General features: G+C 38.8%; 1 protein-coding gene across 1 annotated transcript; it reads right to left on the bottom strand.

Moving 5' to 3' along the window:
- Positions 1-21,219: 21,219 nt before the first annotated feature.
- LOC138884923 (uncharacterized) lies at positions 21,220-22,886 on the bottom strand. Its single transcript, XM_070165791.1, has 3 exons — positions 22,507-22,886; positions 22,130-22,383; positions 21,220-21,731 (listed from the first exon to the last, which is right to left on the bottom strand). The coding sequence occupies exons 1-3, from the start codon at positions 22,884-22,886 to the stop codon at positions 21,220-21,222; spliced, it is 1,146 nt and encodes a 381-aa protein (XP_070021892.1).
- Positions 22,887-26,972: the final 4,086 nt, after the last annotated feature.

The following is a 26,972-nucleotide window of genomic DNA, read 5'->3' as shown; positions in this document are numbered from 1 at the left end:
CTCACACTCATATCAGGCTTGAATTTTCTCAGCCTCTGCTTGACAGGAGGCACCGTTGGATCGGTGGGCAATTTGTGAACCACTAAATCAGTGCTCAGGCCCGGCATGTCGTCATATGACCATGCAAAAACATCTTTGAATTCTATGAGTGCTTTAATTAACTCTTCTCGGATCTTTGGTTCGAGATGGACACTTATTTTAGTTTCCCGGATATTACTCGTGTCCCCTATATTGATGTCCTCGGTATCACTCAAGTTAGGTTTGATTTTTTCCTCAAAGTGAATTAACTCTTTACTAATCTCTTCAAAAACCTCATCTTCATCATATTCTGATTCATAATCACAATATATTTCTTGAATTATTACTTCGGAACCAGATTGATTTTTAAGACTGGGCTGAGGATTCCTCATGCATGCCATATCACTAGAGCCAGCATAAAAAGAACTGTACAGAAAAAAGAAGAAAAAGAAAAGAAAACTATCAGGAATGATAATAAAAAAGGAAACTGCTTTTTATTGGATGATGAAAGATAACAAGGTTTGCACACTTCAAACAAACTGTAAGATAAGCTTTGGGATTACAACCCTGAAGTAACCCAAACAAACTTGAAAGAAAATCAAAATAAACTACCAAGACTCCTTTCGAATGGGGAGAGGAGTGGCTTTCCAATTATTAAGCTTTGTTTCTGGCCCAACGAATTGAACTTCTGCGTTGCTACACCCTTCTCCGCTTTCCAACATATTCACATCATTAAACAATTTCTCGAATCTTTCAATTAATTCCTCCTCAGGATTGACCCGGGATTTAGGAATTGTTGTTATCGGGCGATTTTTAGCACCGATCTTGACAAAAGACTTTGACAGATGTGGGACCGGTTTTGGAAGAACCCATGCCTTGTGTTTCAACTTTCTGGCCTTTATCACGTCATTGACAGTGGGTATGAACCCCAAACCGAATGTTCCCCAGTTCTCGGGGAGAGATACTGGTTGTATAATTCCTTGCAAAGATGAGCCCAGACCTTTGCCGGGTATAAAACCATTTTTTAACATTTCATAAGCTACCATGACTGATGCAAAGGATATCTTTGGATTCGGAAGGTACTTCCCCTCTGGAATTTTCTCTACCGACACTGTGTCGGACACTTGGTATACCCATGGTCCCTGGTCATTTTCTATTCTCTCGACTGGTACAATGGTACTGCTGCCAGCATTTAAACTTTCTTCCCCATGCACAACTATTTCTTGATGATCCCATTCAAACTTGACAGCCTGATGTAGTGTTGACGGGACTGCTTTAGCAGCATGGATCCATGGTCGACCCAACAACAAGTTGTAAGAAACAGTTATGTCCAACACTTGAAATTCCATTGTGAATTCAACTGGCCCTATTGTTAGTTCCAACACTATGTCGCCAAATGAATCTCTGCTTCCACCGTCAAACCCCCGTACGCAGATACTATTCTTCTGGATCCTCTCCTCTTTAATTTTTAATTTGCTTAAAGTGGAGAGAGGGCAGATGTTTGCACTTGACCCATTGTCAACCAATACCCGGGTTACTACGGAGTTTTCACATTTCACGGTGAGGTAAAGAGCTCTGTTGTGCTCGGTACCTTCCACAGGCAATTCATCATCAGCAAATGTAATTCTGTTTGTCTCAAAGATTCTGTTGGCTATTCTTCCCAAATGATTTACAGAGATTTTTTCAGGAACATGAGCCTCATTCAGGATTTTCATCAAAGCCAGACGGTGCTCCTCTGAATGGATCAGTAATGACAACAATGAAATTTGAGCGGGCGTCTTCTTCAATTGATCCACAACAGAATAATCATGGAGTTTCATTTTTCTTAAAAACTCTTCCGCCTCTTCTTCCGTCACAGCTCTCTTTATTGGTGTTGGATTATTTTTAGTTTTTCTTAACTCTTCGGGCGTAAAACATCTTCCCGAACGAGTCAAGCCTTGCACCTCACACACTTCTTCCTTGACTTCTTTTCCCTTGTACATTACAGTCACCCGTTCATAGTTCCATGGGATGGCTTTGTTGTTGATGACTGGCAGCTGGGTTACAGGTGTGATAATAACCCGATCTGTACGGGCTCCTTCCACGAATACAATGGGTTTGTTAGCAACCCCTGGTACTATCACTTTCGGCCTTTCTTGTTTTGTGGCAACTTTGCTCGATGATCCCTCCTCGACTATCATAGATGGTTCATCACCATTTCTGTTCTGCTTAGGTACCGGCTTCTCCTCTGTTAACTGCTTATCTGGCTTGGCTTCATGAGACTTGATCATCATGACAGTTTGTGACGGCTTCTTTGTCTCCCCATCAGCTTGTATGATTTCTATCATATTGGCCTCTTGATGGGCTGACATTGGATTTCTATTGATATTGGGAGCTTCGGGGGTTTGAACCTCGATTTTATTAGTATCAATCAGCTCTTGTATTGCATTTTTCAAATGCCAGCATTTCTCCGTATCATGGCCTGGTGCACCGGAGCAATACTCACAGCTAATGGTGTAATCCAGATTCTTTGGAGGAGGATTGGGTAGCTTGGATTGTATTGGTCTTAGCATGTCTAGCTGTCTCAGCCTGTGGAACAGACTAGTGTATGACTCTCCCAATGGTGTGTAAGTTTTCTTTTTTTTGTTCCCTTTCTCCCCTGAATGCTGGCCTCGGCCTGAAACCTGGCCCGGGATAGGCTCGTGGGTAAGTACTTGGTATGGCAAGAGCACGCCAATTGGTGTGAACAGGTGGCTGATTGTATGCTTGAGCATGGTTAATGGAAAAATGAGGCTCTGAAGGGTGATAGTAGTGTTGGGATGAATCGTGGTGGTAAGTTGATTGGCGAGGTCGTTGTTGATTATAGTAAAGCGGTGAACTTCTGGGTCCCGACCAAATTCCTGAATCAACTACCGCTGCTTCCTCTCTCTTCTTTCTTCCGATTCCTCCTACCCCACCTTGAATAGCTTGAGTAGTTGCCTTAATTGCTGAATAGCTCATAATTTTATTTGTCTTGTGGCCTTTTTCCACCATACCTCCCATCTTTACTACTTCGTTGAATGATTTCCCAACCGCTGAAACCAAATGGGCATAGTAAGTTGGTTCCAAGGCTTGGAGGAAGTAGTCTACCATTTCACTCTCCTTCATAGGAGGATCCACTCTTGCTGCTTGTTCTCTCCACCGGAAGCCGTACTCTCTGAAACTTTCATTGTGTTTCTTCTCAAATTTTGTCAAAGATAGTCGATCTGGGATGATTTCCAGATTGTATTGGAAATGGTATGCGAATGCCTGTGCCAGGTCATCCCAGGTGTACCATCTCCCATGGTCCTGGCGTGTATACCACTCCAAAGCTGATCCGCTTAAACTTTGACTGAAGTAAGCCATCAATAATTCATCCTTTCCCCCAGCTCCTCGCATCTTGCTACAGAAACCCCTTAAGTGGGCTACTGGGTCGTCGTGCCCGTTGTATAGGTCAAATTTGGGCATCTTGAAGCCAACTGGTAATTGTACATTGGGGAATAAGCACAAATCTTTGTATGCTACACTGACTTGCCCACCTAATCCTCGCATGTCTCTGAACGATTGTTCTAGACTCTTGACCTTCCTGAACATCTCTTCTTGTTCAGCATTTTTGGCTGGCTTGTCAATTTCGGTTGGGAGATCAAAACGAGGAGCAGTTGAATGGATTTCGGAGGCTTTGAGGGTGGGCTCCGGGGGGTAATATTGGTTGTCCTGGGCCTGGAATGTAGGCTCACTAGGAGATTTGTGGAATGTAGCAGGGGGAGGTGCTACGAAAACAGGAGTCATAGGTGGAGGAAAATATGGAACTGGTTTCGGAGGTGGAGACTGCGGTGTCTGAGAGGTGGTGCCTCGGTAGTGCTGGTAAATGGGGAAATTTGGGGATAATTCAGTGGTAATATTATCCTGAGTTTGGGTCATTGATGGAGCAGGGTTATTTGGGTAAGATGGGGGTAACTGTCCTGTAGACCAGGCTTGGTACATCTCAGCCATTTGCTGCTTGAGTTTAAACATCTCTTCTTTCATTTTTCCGACATCCATCTCCTCTAGCTCCATACCTGTGTCAACATCTGGGATAGACATACTTTCGGGTATTGGTCCTTTTGATCTTGTGTGATAATGATAATATGCCAGTATACTCTTTAGAGAAACTAACTGCTTGAATTCTGGAAATGAACAAACTTGTTAGTTTTGAGAGTTTAACACATATATAATTACACGTTGAGATGCAATGCTCCTAGACAAATATCCCCTTTCTATTATGCATTTGCTCGGCCGCTTGTGTCGTCCCAGCTTTCTTGAAATTTTTATTGTTATTTACTTTTATTTTATTTATTATATTCCTTTTATTGTGGTGGTCGAATCTTATAGAGATTGCCTACGTATCATGCCCCCGCATGAATCAGACCTTGCGTAGTTCGGACGAAATAGAAACTCTTCTGTATTCGTGGATGGGGGGTTTTGTGTGGTGCTCATTTTGTATCTGAAATTTAATTTTAATAAAGTCAAATTCATTTTGAAAATATACACTAAAAAAATCATTTTCAATTTTTTTTTTATTTATTAGAACCTTTATTTCAAGATTTAAAACTATTTTTTGGAAATTTTTTAAAACAACCCATTTTATTCCTTGGTTCTCACCATGATTTCATTTAAGCTGGTCAACAAGCATGTTCGAGGCAAATGAATGCACAGGTAGCAAGCAAGATGCATCAGGATGGTCTTTTTGTTTCGGGTTCACCTGTCCTAGACAGACCCAACCCCTGTGTTGAGTCTCCAAGGCCAAATGTACATGATGCAAATAGACGTTCCTACTAGGGATCCGGTTCATGGCTGAGTTATTCTAGGTAAAAACCTGAGGTTGATTGTTCTAAACCTGGCTGACCCAAACGGACAGTTTGAGCCGAAGCGGGGGCAACGTACCGGAAGCACGAAAGTCCATCCGGCCTAGTTACTTGTCCCAACTCCGTCTTATTTGGTATGACTTTAACAGAAAGGTGGGCCACGCGCACGTGTACACCATAAATTCAGAAGACTCAGAAAGAAGGGGGTTTCGTAGCAGTTGTATATATTCACAATTCAAATAATATTAAAGCGGTAAAAAGCAACATTTAGCATATTAGCATATAAACAGTTGAAAATCATATAGTAAATAAAGCCAATTAACACAGATATTTTAAGCTCGAATTCTTTAAACCCTGAACCAATGGTTCTGGGTTACAGTTTACACTGCACACAAAATTCCCCAGCAGAGTCGCCAGAGCTGTCACACCTCCTTTTCACCGCGCCCGCGGGGTGCGTGGGGAGTTTTCTCCAATTGAAGGACAGTCAAAACGGGATTTTTTAATTATTTCAGAGTCGCCACCTGGGAATTTTAAGGCGTCCCAAGTCACCGGTTTTAATCCCTGAATCGAGGAGAATATGACTCTGTTTGTTATTCTGCGAACCAGAAATCCTGAGTAAGGAATTCTGTTAATCCGGAAGAAGGTGTTAGGCATTTCCGAATTCCGTGGTTCTAGCACGGTCGCTTAACTGCTTTTATTCTTGGCTTAATTATCTTGATTTTACTAAATATATTTTTTATTGCATGATTTTATTACCGCTTTTACTTATTGTTTACAATTATATAAACGAATTACGCGTACGTATATTCGTGTTATAAATTTAAAAATGCGGAATTGTGTCACGCGTACGTGTACACGATAATTTTTGATAATATATTTATTAAACAATCATTTTTTCGAAATTGTGTCGAATCAAGAATATTTGTTTTTTTCTTAAATAGTGAACCGCACATCTCGGGTTTTTATGAAATTAATTTAACATTTTTTGGAGAAATCCTTTTTATTAGATATTCGTTCGAAATTGCGCGTACGCATAATCCGAATTTGCTTTTAAAAATATAATCAGGGTACGCGAACGCATCCCTAATTGCGCAAAATATTTATAATGGTATTATGGATTTTCCACAAATTGTTTATTATATTCATACATTTTTTATGTGAAAATCATGAGAACTCCCATTTTAGAGGCCCTTAAATTCTTTGAAAAGAATTCACAATCTATTAAATGTTGCCCATCGATTATAATTTCCGGATATAAATTATATTCAGCCCAACTATTCAAATTCAAAGAAAAGAACAAAAATATAATTTTTTAGCAAATACAACATATATATATATATATATATATATATATATATATATATATATATATATATATGCCAAAGAATAAATTGTATATGAAACTAACAAAATGATTTATGAAGGGAAGAAGTACTTTTGAACATCTTTTCATTATTTATTTAATGCAAGTTCTATTTCTAATCGCCATTGATATAAAGTGTTGCAATTTGTATATCTCATCTTATTCTCATATACTTGCTTTTAATCTAATAGGCCTAATTATTTTTGTTAATTCTGCTTATGGTTGAACGTAAGATATATATAATCAAACCGATTGGATTCTCAACTTATGTGAACCATTGTTACTAACTTTCACATTATAACATTTCTAGGCCATTTGTTATTTTAAGAAAGAGAACAAGTCTACCCAATTGACTTAATAAAATGATGTTGCATACAACATTATTCGTCATATTTTGATGTTTGCAATCATAGCGAAATATACTAATGCTACTTTCGACTATTGATGTTAACCATAATCACTATTTACGCCATATATGGATAAAATTCAACCAATCATCATATAACCTTAATCCGCAGCCAAATAATCGAAATACTCTAACCACGCATTTTTTTGATATTCCCAGAATACTTTATACCTCCTAACAATGTCGTAAAACTTAATTAATAACCGACTTCATGCCATATTCCCTATCTCGACAATTCAATCATAACTACACTTTAAGGAAATTCTAGAATGGATAATATTATTACAACACTTGTATGAATTGCAAACGAGAATGGTCAGCTGATAATTAACATGTCAAGCACACTACTATATTAAACAACATGAAACAAAACTGATTTATAATAACAAACTTAGATAAATGGAAAAATAGAATTGCAATTCAAGCTTCATTGATTCGTCATACTGAATCTCTTTCCAACATAGAATTTAAAAGATAAGTACCTGACAATGAAGGTAGAAGGAGTAAATTTCAGCAGTAGCAACAGTAACAAAATCAGCAGAATAGCAGTATACAGCAAGTCTGAACAAGACCCGTTAACCCAGATGAACAGTGACAGAAACTTGAGGAAAAATTTCAGATTCAAACTGAACAATATCCACAAACAAACAACAGACAGATTCTAGAACAACATTTTTCAGATTTCAGTTTCTTTCCTATTTCAAATTCAGCTTCCTGATTTTCTGTTTATGCATTTGTATCTGTGTCAGATTGTGTACGTGTGTGAGTGTTCTATTTTCTGTTTCTTTTGCTATTTTTCTTTCTTCTTCTCAGATTTCTGTTTCTCTCAAATGTATATGTATTTCTGTGTGCATTTTCTATGCTTTAGAAATCAGCCTCTCTTAAAATTCTCTGAAAAATGAACTCTAAAATCTCTGTCTGAAAACTGATTTCTCTCTCTCAATTTCCTTCTTAAAAATCTGCTCAAAATCTCACTTTTCCCTATTCTGATCTCTCTTTTCTTTCTTTCTGAAAGCTCTCTCTTTTTTTTCCTCTTTTTGTTTCTTCTCTCTCTTTTCTTTCTGTCCTTCATTTCCTTCTGTCCTTCCTTTCTTTCTTCTCAAATCTGATGGTCTCCTGTACTTATACAGGTCTGGTCCTATCTTTTAAGTGCTGCATGGACCCCTTTCCTCTTTAAAAATAAAAAAGTTCCATTAAAAACTGCTTTTGAATAATTTAAATGATCCTATCCCGATTTTAAGCAGCCTCATTACCCTTTGTTTCCCATTATCACTTTAAATAATAGCCAATAACTTTCCACTTTCAGCCCATTATGCTATCATATTACCCTCACTATTCTGTCCCAGAAATAACCCTCAGAAATCCTACTGTGATTACTATTATTACTGTTGTCAAACTTAAAATCTAACAATACAGATTTTTTAAAATTTGTTCAAACCTGATTATTAATCTGATTTAAGACAGCTACAACAAATCCTAAAGTTTTGGACTGAATCCTAACTAAGAATGTAACCTTCTACCACAATTACATCTAATCAACATTTGTAAAATCACACCGAATTCAAAACTAACATCATAACAACATATCACTGAAATTATTATAACAATTCAGACTGGACTTCAATATTGAACCAAGATCAAACACACACAGGAGCATTGTCAATATACTGATAATGTTCTGTTCAGAAAACAATATATACACAACATTCATTTGAATTTACTGATTTGCAAACAAACATGATTTAATTGACGAGTATTAATCAGTTGACTATTTACAACATCTGTCCATAATCAGTCTAAAACAAAAGAGACAGACTGTTTCAATCAGCATTTTCAGAAACAAGATTTATAACACAACTGATCGACGAACTTAATCGAGTCGATCACACACATTGTAATTAATCACAACCAATAGAAACAATTCATTTATTTGACTAATCATACGGGCATGAGACAAAGATGACAGAATTAATCAAATAAAAACATGAAAAATTAACAGGTTATTAAAACAAACAAAATACATGCAGAATACAAAAGAAATAGAAAAGTACCTCTGAATCTTTCAATTTTAACCGGACTCGAACTCAACTTGGATTTGGACTTTGTTTGAAATCAAACAGACCTCAGTCGAAGTATTTTCCACTGAAAATACTTTGACTAAGGTCGATTAAACCTCAATCTTTATTTAATTTGGGCAGAATCCAAAAGTCTGGTATTTCTAGGGTTCTTGAAGGTTCGATTTGGGACTTAACCGTTTCTGGTCAGATTCGAGGGGGACTAAATACGACACAAGGGTGAGGGTAGCCTAGGGGTCATTTGGTGTCAGTTTAGAACAGATCTGAGTTTTTTCTTGTTTGGTCCGAACCTTCAAAAGAAGATTCGAAGAGTTCTGAGGGGATTCGAACCAAACAAACAACAGATCCATACCTAGGGTGGTTAAGGGAAGCTATGGTGTCGATTTGGGGCTGTTAGGTTTAGATCTGAGTTTGGCTCGAATCTTCAAATGAAGATTCGAGAACCTTCAGGAAGATTCGAGCCAAGAGGCTAACATATTCGGATAGAGGGTGTTCAGGGGGTTCTGGGGTGTTAAGGTGGTGACCGGCGGCGTTGATGCCGCCGGGTTTCAGGCGAAGGGGAATAGGGGCGGCTAGGGTTAGGGGTCTATTTGGGAAGACGATGAACAGGAGAGGAGGGGGGTGTTTAGTTAGGGGGGCCGGGGTAAGGATTATGGGTTTATATAGGGGAATGGTGGATTGATATTGACCGTTGGATCAAGGAGAATAGAAGGCCAGGATTAGTTCATTTAGCCAAACGGTGTCGTTTGGTTTACTGCTGGGGTCGGGCTGAATCGGGGCATTGGGTCGGGTAAGGGCTATGGGTTAAGGTTCGTGGGATCTCAGCCGTTGGTTGGCTTTGATCCAACGGTCCCTGATAAACTACGACCAAACGATATCGTTTTGACTCGTTTGAATTGGACCGGTACCTGGGTTACCTGGATTGGGCTGAGGAGGGGGGGGGTAACTTGGTTTTGGGCCTGGATTTTAATCCAGGTCCAATTTTTATTTTACAACCTGTATTTTTTTTATTTTCTAATTTTATTATTACATAAAAACAAATCCTAATAAAAGTTATAAAACAATTTTGAACCTTACACAAAAATATTAATCACTTTGTAACAGCTATTTAACACATAGTCACAATATTAATCACACAGTAACATATTAAAAATAGAACTAATGCATATTTTTTGTGATTTTATTTAAATTATCTTTTAAATGCATAATTAAATCCTATATGCATGCAACATGTATTTTATTTTGTTTTTTTTCATTTTATTATGACAACGTAAACATTTACGGATATAAGACAAATATTTAACAAACACCACGCAAACTCAAAAAATTGCACAGTAAAAGAAATTTATTTTATTTTTGATTTATTTTGGAATAGTTTTCGTAAGGCAAAAATCACGTGCTCACAACGACTAGCCGGGTCGTCACATATACGTTACATCAAAATATACGAGCAGCTAAATAAGACATTAAACAAAAGAGACAAACATTAGTCCTTTCGAATAGAAAGAAAGGAAGAATATATCTTCAGTTACTTGCCACATATTTATATGCATAAGTCACGCGTTTATCATTAAAGCATTTTAAGACAAACTAATAAAATGAAATCAAATAGGTGCAACAATCTAAACAGGTTCAAATCACTTTCATTATCATCAAGAATCTACAATACAAAGGCTTAAGAGTTGCCTGATTTGCAACAAAATGAAATTCAGCGGTGAAGGAGTAAAAAACCAGCAACAAAGACAGTAGAAACAACAATGAAATAGCAGTAACATGAACGTTTAAACAGCCCGAAAATCTTAGAGTAGAAGCCCAGGACCAACTCTTAAAAACTTATCTTTTTGAAAGAGTTTTCACTCTAAGAAACACTCACAAAACTCACAACTTCCGTGTACTTTCTTTATGTTCAGCTGCTAATTTTTCTCTCAAGGTTTTGTGCATTCAAGCACATCTAAAGATGTGTGTAAAAGCTTATCAAGATGTGTGATAGAGTCTGTAAAAGACGTTCTGAATATGTGTTAAAAATGTTCAAGAATCGTCCCTTAATTGAAAGAAAGACCTCATATTTATAGGAGAGGAGAAAGACTCTTGGGACAGACTTTATTTTGCCAAAAATAAGTCAAAAATGATAACTTTTTGACAGAAAATCTGTCCAAACCCAAAAATATAACCAAGAAACAGTATTCTTTATCAACTGTGGATAAGTTTTTGAAGTATTATGCTCCAAATAGCCCCAACAGTAAATCACAACCAAAACATATACCCTACACTCAAGTAGCTTTCAGCTTTTATCAATAACAGTAACATTCAACTGATTCGAAAACAAAACAAGATATTAAGACATATAACTAAATTTGATCACATGAACTATGAACCAACATGGGCAAACAAAGCTCAGCTATTAAAGCCATGCAGAATACACGCTATCGGTGAATCGATTTAACAAACCAACTAGACAAACATAATCAGAAACGGATTAAATAAAGAAACAAGACAACTTAATTCTAAACTAAAATCCAAGAAAGCATAAAAATTTATAACGAGGCAGAGGATTAGGATTTTACCATACACTCGAGTGTCCGGGCAATGGCGATAGGCAGTGGTGGGATGCCAACTCGACAACAATGTGAACTTCGAGCATGATTTTCTAATTGGTGAATCGTGACCATGATTTCCAGCAAGCCAGATGTCAGTCACGATATCACCAATGAGAAACTCATGCTTCGAGTCGCGAGATAGGCCGAGGCAGAGGTGTGGTGGTGATTTTAGGCAGTTTTCGGGCAGTGGTGGTTGCCGAAACTAGCCGAAAAATGTAAATCGGAGTTTAGCTTCAAAATCAGTAGGGAAAGGTAGACCAAACAAAAAGCTATCCGACCATGTATATGTTGTGGGGTGGAGATGCCATGAACTCTACAAATTTGGGCTAAATGGGTGGCGGCTAGGGTTCCTAGATCTAAAATTCATAGAGTTTGAGGGTTTTTTAGAGGTCTTGGTTTGGATATTTGGAAAGAGGAGAGTAAGAGTATGAGATGGTGAAGTTTTGGGGTTGTTTGGATGCCAGTGGACGGCGACAAGCCGTGGTGTGTGGGCGACGCTAGAAGAGAAGGGGGGAGAAGTGAGAGATGGTGGAAGGCTTTAAGGTTAACAAATGAGGCAAAAAATCTAATTTTCAGTTTTTATATTTTAGTTAAGGATAACTTTGGACTATTGGATTAAGATGAAATGAATGGCTATGATGGATTTTGATTCACTTAACCAAAACGACGTAGTTTTATGTTGAAACTACGTCGTTTTAAATTCTTCCATGACAGCCCTTTGTCCTGCACTCTTGGCCACATTTCTCTTTCAAATTTGACCCAATTTCTTCCTTAATCCTACTTAATAAACTAAATTTACACAAATAAATAAATTAATTAAATAGTTTATTCAAATGATCAATTAACTAAATTAATTCACCAATTGAACAGTTAGTTAATTCCTAAAAATGCACAAATGAAAAAGAACTATTTTTGGTATTTTATGATAGGAAATATGCAATTAAAGACACAAAAATTGAGAAAAATAATTAAAATAATAAAACACTAATAACTTTAGGAGGTGTTAAAATAGTGCAAAAATTCGGTGTTCAAAGCTGCCCCTCTTTGCTCGAGAACATGAAGAGTTTTCGTGCAAAGAAAAGTGAATGCCATAGCTAATTTTTTGCTCACATATCACTCCAATGAAAGCATTTTTTTTTTTGAAAAAAGGTGACCGAACCTTGCTTCCGAGGTTGCCTACATATCCTTGGTTATAAAGGAATCAGGTCAGTGTAGTTCTGGAAATATTTGGTAGCTGGGACTACCGGACACTAGAGTTAAGACTGTTGTTGTTAATGTTGTTGTTACAATTACTCGCTTCTTACATCAAAAGAAAAGGAAGAGAGCAGTACATATGTCTGCAAACTAAGAGTACAAAATTTCTATCTATGTATCTTCTGGAGTCAAATTTTGATTCTTGAACTGCTCACTTGTGTTGACCTTAGATTGGATCTTGATGCCTTTTTGAAGAAAAGATTATGGCTCATTCTCGATTGCTTGATTTCCTGCTCAGAACTTGAAAAGATGAATCTTGAGACGCCGAGTTGCTGACACCTCGTCGAAACTAAACTCCAATTGTCTTATGATCAACCATCTTCTTTTTTCTTATGGGAACTGAAATTGCAAGCTTTAATCTCTACAATTTGTGCTTTACGACAGGGTCCTACAAAGCCATCAAAGACGAACAAAATGAACAAAAATTTTCTTCCCCAGTCTGGCACTAGGAAAATTTTGAGAGTTATTAGAGAGAGTTGTAAATTATCTAATTCAACGAAAGGAAGACAAAGACAGTAGTATAAACTACTATATGAAGATATGCCACCACGGGGTAGTACCCTGTGTTACCAAAGGGAATGGTATTAGAGGATGGTACCCTGTATTACTGAAGGGAAACGTCACCGGGGGTTAGCACCCTGTATTACCGAAAAGGAGTGTAGTTATGGGTTGGTATCTTGTATCACTAGGAAGGGACATAACCAGTGGTTAGTACCCTGTATTACTGAAGAGAGATGTAACCAGGGATTGGCGCCCTTTATTACTAGGAAGAAATGTAACTAGGGGTTGGAGCCCTGTATTATTGATAAAGTGATGAATCCCTCTAGGCGAAAAGGTTCTACTTGAGTTAAGCTATGAAAACAACCTGAGCGAAGAGTACTTCTACCCGACAATATGAGTTGGATCCCCCTAGGCGAAAAGATTCTACCTGAGTTAAGCTACGTAAAACAACCTGAGTGAAGAGTACTTATACCCGAAACCATGAGCTGGATCCCCCTAGACGAAATGATTCTACCTGGGTTAAGCTACATAAAACACCCTGAGCGAAGAGTACTTCCACCTGAAGCTCTGATCTGGATCCCCCTAGGCAAAATGGTTCTACCTGAGTTAAGCTACATAAAACATCCTGAGCGAAAAGTACTTCTACCCGAAACTATGAGCTGGATCCCCCTAGGCAAAATGATTCTACCTGAGTTAAGCTACGTAAAACACCCTGAGCGAAGAGTACTTCTACCCAGAACTATGAGCTGGATCCCCCTAGGCAAAATGGTTCTACCTGAGTTAAGCTACGTAAAACACCCTGAGCGAAGCGTACTTCTACCCAGAACTATGAGCTGGATCCCTCTAGGCGAAATGGTTCTTCTTGGGTTAAGCTATATAAAAAAACTTAAGCGAAGAATACTTATACCCGAAACTATGAGATGGATCCCCTAGGCGAAACGGTTCTACCTGAGTTAAGCTATGTAAAACAACCTGAGCGAAGAGTACTTCTACCCGGTACTATGAGCTGGATCCCTCTAGCTAAAATGGTTCTACCTGAGTTAAGCTACGTAGAACACCCTGAGCGAAGAGTACTTCTACCCGAAACTATGATCTGGATCCCCCTAGGCAAAATGGTCCTACCTGAGTTAAGCTACGTAAAACACCTTGAGCAAAGAGTACTTCTACCCGGAACTATGAGCTGGATCCACCTAGGCAAAATGGTTCTACCTGAGTTAAGCTACGTAAAACACCTTGAGCGAAGAGTACTTCTACCTGTAACTATGAGCTGGATCCCTCTAGAAAAAATGGTTCTACCTGAGTTAAGCTACATAAAACACCCTAAGCGAAGAGTACTTCTACCTGGAACTATGAGTTGGATCCTCCGAGGCGAAATGGTTCTTCCTAAGTTAAACTGCGTAAAACAACATGAGCGAAGAGTACTTCTACTCGGAACTATGAGCTGGATCCTTCTAGGCGAAATGGTTCTACCTAAGTTAAGCCACGTAAATGGGAGGTGCGAACAATAGTGATGCATGCTGAAAATAAAAAAAAATGGAGATTTAAGGAGTTTACATTTGGTGACATTCGTTCTTTTAGAATCACCATTCTATATTGCTTTGTTCCTGCTTCAAACAAAGAAAAATTTGTGAGTTTTCAAAGTGGTGGTTGGTTTGTGGCCTTGATGCCTTGAGTAGCTTGATTCACGGCCACTGCTGTCAAAGAACCGATTCTGTCAGCGTGGTACCAAGATGCTCGGCTGCTCTGTATCATTTTCTGGAGACCTTGGCTTTCCAATGTTGCCCCAACTGTTTCATACTCGGTTGTCCATGGTACCGCTAACCCCAACTATTAGTGGTACCACCTTGGCTTTCCAATGTTGTCCCCAACTATTTCATACTCGGTTGTCCATGGTAACGTTAATCCTTGTCCCTAAGGCCTGGCACCTTTTCTCTTTAAAATCAAACTCAGTTGTCTTGCACCTAGTATCAATTTGTGTTCGTAGTGCTTATCAACTTTTCTCATAAAGTAGGTCTTGCTTAGGCGACTTTTCGGTTTCTTTGAAACTCTTTATTCGCCTTATGAAATGAGATCTCAGATGGATTCATGCCTTCGTCAATGCTATAAATGCCCCAAATTGTGCTCGATATTATGGGGAAACTGTAGCTAGTTTTGCAGCCATTTCTTTGCTTCGGTTTTGATGCAGGATTAGACCAAAAGGGACTCAAAGAAAAATTATGGGTAAAAACAAAATAATAATTGAAAGTGAAAAGAACTGTGCTTAAACAAAAGGTGTCCCTTTCGAGGAAAGGAATAGAGAGACTTATTGGAGGTATGTGCAGACTTCAATGAATCATGACATGCATTTTGGACTAGATGCCTGATCCGTCTAAGCTGTCTAATTCTCAAAATTTGTCGCAAATGTTCATCTTGAAATTGTCTTGGATGTGCTCATACCGGAGAAGCGAAGACCCTCATTCGGTTATTAGTGCCCTTTGCGGGTTTTCGCTAACTGACCACTCTCATTTCTCTACTTACCGTCGCCTTATGGTGCCAATCTGGGTTTTCACTGATAAGACTCTCTTATTTCTCTACTCACTATCACCTTATAGTGCCCATACAAGTTTTCACTGATAAGACACTCACATTTCTTTTTCTTTTCATTTCTTTTTTTATTTTGGACTAAGATACTGCATGCGGGAGGTTGCCCAACGCTTGGCATAGGGACTTCAAACATTCCCAAAGATCGATCAAAAGCTCTTAATAAGGAAAAGGCGAAAAGAACCTTGAACTGAATTACAACTTCTGGAATCGTTTTTACAGAAAACCCGTAAAATAAAACAAACTTCTTCCCCAGTTTTGGAGTATTGAGAATATGGATTTTTTGTTCTGATGGGTGTTGATACCCAATTTTTTCCTATGTATTTCTATACAATATACTTTCAAAATAGCATGTACATGCATATATAAACATGCCCCAAGAGTTTTGGTATTTTTCCTAATTCTTAAAGATTTTTAAAATCAATTTATTGTCTATTTTAGCAGTACAAAATCCATAATTATTTCCAAAATCATCAATTTTGGTGCATAATTTATTTTATCCTCATATTTATACCAAAATACAATTAAGGTGATTTTTGCACATTTTTACAAATTCGTTTGGCATTTTTAAAAGCTAAATTGCTTATAATTGCAATTATAGCCTATTTTGTAATTGATAGTATCTTATAATTATAAAATTAACCCCAACATTTTTAATTAATATTTATATGATATTTATTTACCCGGTACTTTTAATTTGTTCTTAAAATCGTTATTGCTATTTTTTTATAAAACAAAATGGGAAAAATGGCTATTTACAATCTAGCCTCAATTGTATTTAAATTTCAGCCAATTTGGCACGCCTAATTAACCCAACTCAACCCCAAATTCGAGCCCAAACTACCCAACCCAATTACCTTTAACCCGACCCAGCACCTACTCAACCGACCCAACCCATAACCCCGTTCAATCTCGGTCGTTGATCACTTAGATCAACGGCCACCATTGATTCTTTCCTTTTTAATTTCAAACGACCCTTAAACCTACCCCATTCCTTTAGGTACGCCGCCTTTGAATCCCTTCTCTCTCTCAACTCTCTCTCAACCCACCTCAAACCCTAGCCGCCATCTCTCACTGAAACCCTAATCCATGGCTTCCCAGGCTCATCGGAGACCTGTACCAGCCTCTCATGGCCTCTACGTGCTTGTCTTTGAGATCCTATGACCAGATCTTAAAGGGGTTTCGACCAAGCCTTTGCTTTATGACTGTTCTCCAGTCGTCTTCAACCTTTGTCCAGGCCAGCCATGGCTATTCGAGTTCGATCTTCGACTTTCCTGCTTAGATCGATGGTTTTTAAAGCCTTTCTCATCACATGGGTTTCTTACGAAATCCTAATCGCTTTGGTTCCTTTGGTTTTATTTCAGATCTTCCCCGGATCTATATGTATTTGAACCTTCTAAGCATCTTTCTTAAAGTTTCTTTAATTTTTTGCTTTCAAAACTCTTTATTCTTTAATTAGGGTTTTATGTTAAGGTATTTCGAATCTCTTCTCTGATTCTCGGCATGTTTACTGTATTTTGCTTGTGTTGTTTTCTATCTGAGTTAGAATGTTTAAAACCCTAATTCTTGAGATTTTGTTTGAGTTTCTTAGTCTGTTTGTTAACATTCGTTTACCTTATTTTTCTATCTGAGTTAGCATGTTGAAAACCCTAATTTTTGGGGTTTATTCGAGATTCTGAATTTGTTTGCTTGTTTCACTTGTTTATCGCCTCTAAACCTGACTGATTTTGAAAACCCTAGTTCTTTGGGGGTCTATTTGAGTTCCTGAAGTTCTTCGTCTGTTGAAATTGCTCAATGTGATTCCTTTACTTCAACTCTCTTTTTCTTTATGTGACTCTTTTGGTTCTGAGTTCTTGCTACCTGTCAAACTCGACTATGATTTTCACTCGTCTCTTTGCATGCCTCTGATCCTTTTCTCTATTACAAAACCACTGAAATCTGACTATCATGCTTCGAATGCTTGCTCTATGCTACTACTATATGTTGTTTCTTTTGTCATAGCTTGGCCTCACATGTCTATTACTTGTGCATTCCTTTATATACTGAGTCCCTTCTGTGATTGATTTTCAAACTCATAACTGATTTCAAAACTTTTCCCTCTTACTCGCCTGTTAAGGGTTAATTGATTCTCTTTCTTGATTTGGCCTTACTAAACCCTTTCCAAAAATAAGTACAATCATGTACTTGGACTTAAATACCTATTGTATGATTTTACTGCTCCTTTTATGGCAACAACCATTCTGCTTACAGACTGATTTTCTTTCCTTATTTTTGATCCTGTTAGTATCCGTTTGAACAATAATCCCTTGATTAAAGGCAAGTCTTGTGTTAATTGATTCTGATTGTGATCATGCCCATATTTGTGTTAAAGCTATACTTGTTACCTTATTATTTACTCGTCTTCAGTACTATAAGTACCCCCCATTCTCTTTTGCATGACACTCACTAACACATTGCATATCACGAACACACACAACATAAGTCACTACTTCTTCTCTCAAATACTCTTAGTTTTTCTTAAAAGCATTCAAGTTTTCTCTAAACTCATAAGCTAGAGTCCTCTTCTCTGATTGTGCTTTGGCTGCAAGTATTCTGCTTTTCTCCCTGTTTACTTTTCTGCAACTGGTATGTCTCTTTTTGTTTAAATTCTGCCTCCCTCTTATGTGTTTATGCTTCAGTCTTCTCTTTGTTTATTTTACTGCTTTTTGCAAGTTTGTTTATTCCTGCTCCTATAGGAATCCCCATACCTAAACCCTTTACATGCTGAGTTATGGTTCAGAAAACATGACAACACTTGATATTGTTGTTCATGTATATGGACTGGACTCCCTGAGTCCTAAACTCTTTCAATTCCTATTCCCCTTTCCCTTTATGTGTATTCTGAGCTTGAGACTTTGGTCTGGTAGTGTCCTTATCACTGTCCAGACCATAGTCTGACCTTCAATAGGTCTGTGCTCTTCTTTGTTGGCTGAACAGGCCTGGTCAGGGGTGTGCCAGCCTATCCTATGGCTAGGCATGACCACCAGCCTGCCATGGCACTCCCTAACCCCCTCTTGCACTTACACTCATTCTTAGAAACTAGGTTCTGCCCTTCTCTTGTGAGCCTTGCCTTGGGACCCCCTGAGCTCCTTCTGAACTTGGACACCTGAGGGTTGGCCCTTCCACACTGCACTATAACTCTTTCTAATTAATATCTTGGGTGTAAGCACTACCTGGAGTTCTTGAAACTCCTTAGATCTCTGAAACACCCTAGATAAGAGAAGGCTTTGGAAATCTGGATCTCGGAAGTGGTTCAATCTCATATTGTTAGATACTAAGTCTGAATTAGGCTGCTCGGATATAGCTGTAATTTCTGATATTTTTATTTCTGTCTTATTTTTTTGGTCTGTAATAATTTGTATAAACTCGGGGATCTAGTGAAAAGGGGAGGGATTTACTTTTATGCACAAAGGGTAGAAACCATGCCTATAGGACTTTTACTGTTAATCTATGCAATCTCACAAGTAGAAACCATGCCTATAGGATCTAACTTTCTGATTTCTGCAACTATGCATATAGATACCATGCCTATAGGGATTTGCATTTCTGCATTATAATGACATTAGGCAAACCGTTAGGTTTAATGATAAATCAGCATATAGATATTATGTTTATAAGGCTGTTAACGTTTGAAAGGTATTAAAATCAGTAACTCGTAGAGATCATTCCAATAGGAACTTCAAATCAGAATTGTTTCACTCGTCTAAAACAGTACTGACCCTTTTTGCTAAAACAAGCGACTTTCTGCACGTTTTCTGAACCCTTAATACTTTTCTTGCAACCAAATCAGTGCATCTTTTTCCTTCTTGATAAATATTCTCAAATCAGTGCATATTTTCTGAAAACTTACTGCTTTCCTGATAATTTGACAAACATTTTTTCAAATCAATCTGAATTCATTTCTTTATACTTATCTGATAAACCTTTTGAATCAGTCTGCAATTCATTTCTTTTGTTAAAACTCGTCAACTCTTTTACTTAAACAAGTATGTTTTCTGAAACTCGTTTTAAACCATTTTTTTTGTATTAAGTCTGCAATCTTTTCTGAAACTTATCTTATTCTGCAACTCCTTTACAATCAGTAGTTTTGTTCCACACTTAAGGTAAAGTTGACTAATTAAAGTGGCTCCGTCTTTGACAACTGCATTCGAGTGAGCCTAATGCGGACTTCCTGTCTAAAAGTATGAGTTGAACTAGTCCTCTTATCACTTTAATTTTAAAGACCAAACCAGTACATGCAAGACATGCTAAACTCTATGGTTTATCTGATTTAAGGAGGTTTACTTGAGCCTTACTTGCTTATCTGCCTCCACTTTTACTTGTATTATGTGTTTTGATTGATGCCTTAGTATTTTGTCCTTTGAAACTCTCAAAAGGCCCCAAATCCCTTTCCATTTAGGATTAGTAGTCCTAAATCCCTCCGGGATTGACAGGATTGGGACGGGTACTAGCATGAAGTAACGAAACTTTCCGCGCTTTAATACCTTAACGGGGTGGGAAGGGTAGAATATGGATATGATGACCGGTACGCTAGTATCACGTGCGACCCCTCTTCTGAGGAGTGATTGCTGGATATTGCATTGATGTGATCCATATTAATCATAAACCTAGGACCCCTTTCCTTTTATTTGCTTTCATCTCTTCTTGTAAAACTATTCAAATCCTTTTTCATAAATTTCTTCCCTCTCTACTTGCCTCCAAAAGTTTTCAACCTAATTGCAATGTTATATGCAAATCCTTATTTGAGCCTTGATTGTTTACTTGTAAAGTCACAATTGTAGCATGGCTGGGAACCACACTTGTGGATCCTGAGGGGTGCCTAACACTTCCCCTCGGGATAATTTCTAGCCCTTACCCTAATCTCTGGTCTCTTCATATCAAACCTTTCTTAAAAGTGTCATAATGCACTATAATCATTAGGTGGATACTCTTCAAAATTCCAAAACCCAATTCTCGAAAGGGAATAGAGTTGTCATCCCAATGTCGTATACCCGATTTCGACCCGCGCATAGAAAAAGGGGGCATCGACAATGGGACCAAACCCAGGGTAAGGCTGCCTATGTATCCTTTCGGAATCAGGTCATACGTAGTTCAATGACTCCGAAGCTTTGTTGTTTGACGATTCTTTCTTTCTTTTTTTCACCAGTACACAGATTCCAAAAGGTGCAAAACAAAGAAGACAAATACGTCTCAAAAGAGTTAACAAAAGTGTGACACATATTTGGAATAGCGAGCAAATGATAGCCTTTATCATCTCGATCTGAGAAAATCAATGCGTGAAAATTCTATAGTGGGTATATATCAGACATAATATCTTTTGACTGCATCTGCATTAATAGTTATGTCTGGTACCCGTCCTTCTTCATTTGCCAAGTGCAAGGCCCCTTTTTGGTAACACTTTCTTGATGATGTAGGGTCCTTGCCAGTTCGGGGCGAACTTTCCTTTAGCTTCTACCTGGTGCGAAAGGATGAATTTCAAAACTAGTTGGCCTACCTCAAACTGCCTTGGGCGCACTTTCTTATTGTAAGCGTGTGCCATTCGTTGCTAGTATAACTGGCCGAAACACAATGCTGCTAGCCATTTTTCATCGATCAACATCAGTTGTTCTAATCGGGTCTTGACCCACTCAGTATCTTCAATCTCTGATTCCACAATAATTCGGAGAGAGGGAATTTTGACTTCAGCGGGTATTACAGCTTCAGTTCCATATACAAGTAGATACAGAGTTGCACCAACATATATGCGAACAGTTGTGCGGTATCCCAAAAGAGCAAAAGGCAACTTTTCATGTCGTTGCCTGGAACCTTGGATCATCTTCCTAAGAATCTTCTTGATGTTCTTGTTCGCCGCTGCAATAGCTCCATTGGCTTTTGGCCAGTAAGGGGTCGAATGGTGATGCATGATTTTAGATTTTTCGCATACCTCCTTCATCAAATGACTATTTAGATTGGCTGCATTGTCAGTGATAATGGTCTTTGGGATACCAAAGTGACAGATGATGTTGGAATGAACAAAGTCTACCACTGCTTTCTTGGTGATTGCTTTGAAAGTGACGGCTTCCACCCACTTGGTGAAGTAATCAATTGCAACCAAAATGAATCTATACCTATTTGAAGCCTTTGGCTTGATTGGCCCAATAACATCCATTCCCCAAGCAACGAAAGGCCAAGTAGAGGACATGGGATGCAACTCTGAAGGAGGCGAGTGAATCAGGTCACCGTGAATCTGGCATTGGTGACACTTGAGAACAAAACTGAAGCAATCTCGCTCCAGAGTAAGCCAATAATACCCTGCCCGTAGAATCTTCTTCGCCAAAACATATCCATTCATGTGAGGTCTGCATACCCCGAATGCACTTCGCTCATGATCTGCTCCGCTTCTGTGGCATCTATTCATCTCAATAAGTTTAAATCTGGAGTCCTCTTGTACAGAATTTCCCCATTTAGGAAGAAACCACTGGCAAGCCGCCTTATAGTTCTTTTTTGATCTCCTTTGGCATACTTTAGATATTCTTTTGTTTTGAGGAATCGTTTTATGTCATGATACCATGGTTCACCATCTGGTTCTGTATCAATTGTATTGTAGTAACCGTATTGATTCTGAACTTGGATTTCTAGTGGATCAATATGAGTGTTGCCTGTATAAGGGAGCATCGAAGCTAAAGTTGCCAAGGCATCGGCTAGCTCGTTGTAAAACCTGGGAATGTACCTGAACTCAATAGATTTGAATCTTTTTCTCAAGTCTTTCACAAATTGTCTGTATGGAATAAGCTTGATGTATCGAGTCTCCAATTCGCCATGGGCTTGCCGGATAAGCAAGTCGGAATCTCACATAACCAATAGTTCATGCACATCTAGATTGATGGCCATTTTCAGACCCATGATACAAGCGTTGTATTCTACCGTATTATTGGTACAGAAGAACCGAAGTTGGGCTGTTGTATGGTATTGATGTCCAATAGGTGAGATAAGGATTGCCCCAATACCAACTCCTTTGATATTGACAACCCCATCAAAATACATTTTCCATACAGGGTTATCGTCTGGAACTACTTCCTCTATTGAGTTGTCCTCTTTATCTGGGAAGTATGTGCTAAGTGGCATGTACTCATCATTAACTGGATTCTCTACCAAATATCTACCAAAGCCTGTGCTTTCATTGCGGTGCGAGTGACATAGACGATGTCGAACTCTATGAGCAGGATTTGCCATTTTGCGAGCCTGCCAGTGGGCATTGGCATTTGGAAGATGTACTTTAAAGGATCCATTCTGGATATGAGGTAACTAGTGTAGGCCAAAAGATAATGTCTCAGGTTTTGAGTGACCCAAGTCAAGGCACAACATGTCCTTTCTAAAAGGGTGTACTTAACCTCATAATTGGTGAACTTCTTGCTCAAATAATAGATTGGCTATTCCTTTTTGCTTGTTGCATCATGTTGCCCCAGAACGCATCCAAAGGAATTATCCATCACCGATAGATATAAAAACAAAGTCCTACCAGGTTCATGTGGGACCAGTACAGGGGGTTTTGACAGATAATCTTTGATCCTATCAAAAGCTTTTTGGCAATCGTCTATCCATCTGATAGCGGCATCCTTTTTCAGCAACTTAAAGATGGGCTCGCACGTGGTTGTGAGCTGAGAAATGAACCTACTGATGTAATTCAACCTCCCGAGTAAACTCATGACTTCCTTTTTGTTCTTCGGGGGTGGCAGATCTCGAATGGACTTTATCTTGGATGGATCTAATTCGATGCCTCTCCGGCTGACTATAAAACCGAGGAGTTTACCAGATGGAACCCGAAATGCACACTTGGCTGGATTAAGCTTAAGGTCATACCTTCGAAGCCGTTCTAAGAACTTTTTCAAATCGCACATGTGATCAGTTTGTGTCTTTGATTTTATGATGAAATCATCGACATATACTTCAATCTTTTTGTGCATTATGTCGTGAAAAATGGTGGTCATGGCCCTCATGTAAGTTGCCCCTAAATTCTTTAAACTGAATGGCATGACCCTGTAATAATAAGTACCCCATGGAGTGGTGAAAGCAGTCTTTTCTGCATCATCTTCATCCATTAGAATTTGGTGGTACCCAGCGTAGCAATCCACAAACTATTGTATCTCATGTTTTGCGCAATTATCTACAAGAATGTGGATATTTGGAAAAGGAAAATTATCCTTTGGACTTGCTTTGTTTAGGTCCATATAGTCAACACAAACTCTGATTTTCCATCTTTCTTTGGCACATGCACAACATTTGCCACCCAGGTGGTGTATTAGACAACTCTGACCATATTGGCGCTCAGTTGCTTCATATTTCCTCTTTGATTTTGTCACTCATGTTTGTTTTAAATTTTCATTGCTTTTGTTGGACTGGTGGAAAACTAGGATACGTAGGAAGCTTATGAAACACTAGATCAGCACTTAAACCCAATATATCATCGTAAGACCAAGCAAACACATCTCTGTATTCAAATAAAAGTTGAATCAAGACATCTCCATTTTTTTGTTCAGTGTGAATGCAACTTCATTTCTCTAACTTCTTCATGACTTCCGATATCAATTGGCTCAGTTTCATTGAGGTTGGGCTTAGGATTGTTTTCAAATTGTTCTAACTCTCTTTTTATTTCCTCGACAACCTCATCTTCATCATATTCAACCTCTTGATGCATTATTTCGATATTAGACAGCTTTTTAAGATCTGGGCATGAATTCCGCATATATGTCATGTTATTAAAGCCGGCATTAGCAAAACTGAAATGGAAATAAAATTACAGGAATTAGGAAAAGGAAAAGATACAAAACTTAATAGGAAACTGAACTGCATTTCATTGAATTCGAAAGGATAGAAGGGTTAACATTAAAACAAATCAATCATACAGAGATGTTTGGATAACAACCCTGAAAGTAACCCAAAATACAAAAAGAAGCTGCAAAAGCAAACTACCAAGACTTTTTCCTTGTGGGGAGAGAAGTTGCTTCCTAGTTGTTGAGCATGGTGTCTGGGCCAATTAGTTGCATATTGGCATGACTAGTGCCTTCACCAGCCTGAATCATATTCACTTCAGAAAACATCTGGCTGAGGCCATGGCAAATTTCATCAATGTTTGCATGCGCCGAGGAATTTTGACCCTCTTGGAGTCGTGGCTTGACAAAAGTGTAGAAAATATGAGGGATAGGTTGTTACAAGACCCATCCATGTTTTTTGCGGTGCTTGGCTTTGTTTTCGTCTGCTTGTGTTGGCTTGAAGCCTAAGCCAAAATTATCTCGGTTATTGAATGGAGAAATAGGCTCCGAAATTCCTTGCAATGATGCCCCCAACCCTTTTCCTGGCTCATAACCTTGTCTTAACATAACTGCAGCCACCATTACAGATGTGGTGGAAAGACGAGGATGCAGAATGGGCTTTCCTTCCTCAACATGGTCCACAACAACTACTTCAAAAACCTGATAAGCATGGACTCACACCCTTCCTTGGCCTCAATACAAGGGATTAATGGGTCTTTATAAATGGAAGACTCGTCTTCCCCGTGAACAATAATTTCTTGCCTGTCATGTTCGAATTTGATCATCTGATGCAAGGTGGATGGCACAGCTCGGGCCGTATGGATCTATGGCCTTCCAAGAAGAAAGTTATAAGAAATGGCCATGTCCACTACTTGGAAGACAATCTCAAAGTCAACTGGCCTAATCGTCATGGTGAGGTTGATCTCCCCAATGGTATCTCTCGCTGATCCATCAAAAGCCCGGATACGAACATTGCTGGGTCGGATTTTATCTGTATTGATCTTCATGCTTTACAAGGTAGAGTGAGGGCATGCATATACACTTGAGCCTCCATCAACCATGACTTGCTTTACATAATGCCCCTCACATTTGACCATCAAGTGCAAAGCCTTGTTGTGCCCGGCTCCCTCATCGGGAAATTCATCATCAGAAAAGAAGATTTTGTTCACCTCAAAAAATTTGTTGGCCATCTTCTCTAACTGATTCACTGTGGTCTCCTCTGAGATATGTGCCTCGTTCAAAACCTTGATTAGTACACGGGCATGCTCTTTGGAATGTATGAGCAGAGAGAGTAGAGAGATTTGGGCAGGAGTCTTTCTTAGCTGGTCAATGATTGAGTAATCCTAAACTTTCATCTTTTTTAAAAACTCTTCCGCCTCTACTTTAGTGACTGGTTTCTTTATTGGAAATTGGCCTTCTCTAATTTGCTTGGCCTTTCTCAACTTTTCTGGAGAGTAACAACTCCCTGATCGAGTCAAACCTCCAGTTTTCCCCACTTCCTCTATAATTTTCTTGCCTTTGTAGGTCATCACAGTTTTGTTGTAGTTCCAAGGAATGGTTTTCATGTTTGTCATAGGGGGTTGCACGATAGGTTTGATTATGGTTGGCTCTGTTATGCCATTCATACCACCCTGATTCTGATTTGTATTGGGGTGGACTCCAAGGACATATAACCTTGGGCTTAGAACATTGGAACGAACTTTCAACCTCGATATTTTTGGAACAAATAAAGTTTCCTTCTTTGAGCTCTGAGCGCCTTTCACAATCAATGGCACATCTAGGTTGGGACTTATTTTCAGACCTGTTCCTTCTTAAATTGCACCCACTGTCTTTTTTTCTCGACCGACCGGCTTGTATTCTTGATCTTGACCAATTATTTCCACAAAATGAACATCATTGTGTGCTGGAAACGGGTTGTTTATCACATTAGTAAGGTCCTCGCCATTCGTCACTACAATTAGTTTTTTAGAAATAAGTCTCTCTATGGCTCTTTTCAGAGTCCAACAGTCATCAGTGTTATGCCTTGGGGCACCTGAATGATATTCACATCTAGAATTTGCTTGAAATCCATGTGAATCAAGATGCATATGGTGGGGAACGATAGGTCCAATCAGGTCCATTTGCTTCAGCTTCTGGAATAGACTAGAGTATGATTTGGCCAACGGAGTGAATTTTTCTGTCAGCCTCTGCTCTCGAACATAATCCTGCCTGCGACGAGCATTGTAGGGTGCCCGAAAACTTTGTTGCTGAGGTCGTGGGGACCTTGGAGCTAGTGCCCGTACCTACTGATTGGGAGGCCGAGCATATGATTTAACATTAAACACTGTATATTATGGTAGGCCCACAAAGTATTGATGAATTGGCGGGTAATAATAAGGTTGAGGGTAGCTAGATTGCCCCTGCTGAACTTGCACATAAGGGTGTGATGCCCCTCTTTGAACTTCCCTAGATCCCGAAGCCATCATAGACCCTTCATTTCTCTTCTTTCTATTTGCCAAACCTCCCGACC

Source organism: Nicotiana sylvestris, chromosome 2 (assembly GCF_000393655.2).
Source record: "Nicotiana sylvestris chromosome 2, ASM39365v2, whole genome shotgun sequence".
NCBI classification, from domain to species: Eukaryota; Viridiplantae; Streptophyta; class Magnoliopsida; order Solanales; family Solanaceae; genus Nicotiana; species Nicotiana sylvestris.
This window is presented reverse-complemented; position numbering and strand designations above follow the sequence as displayed.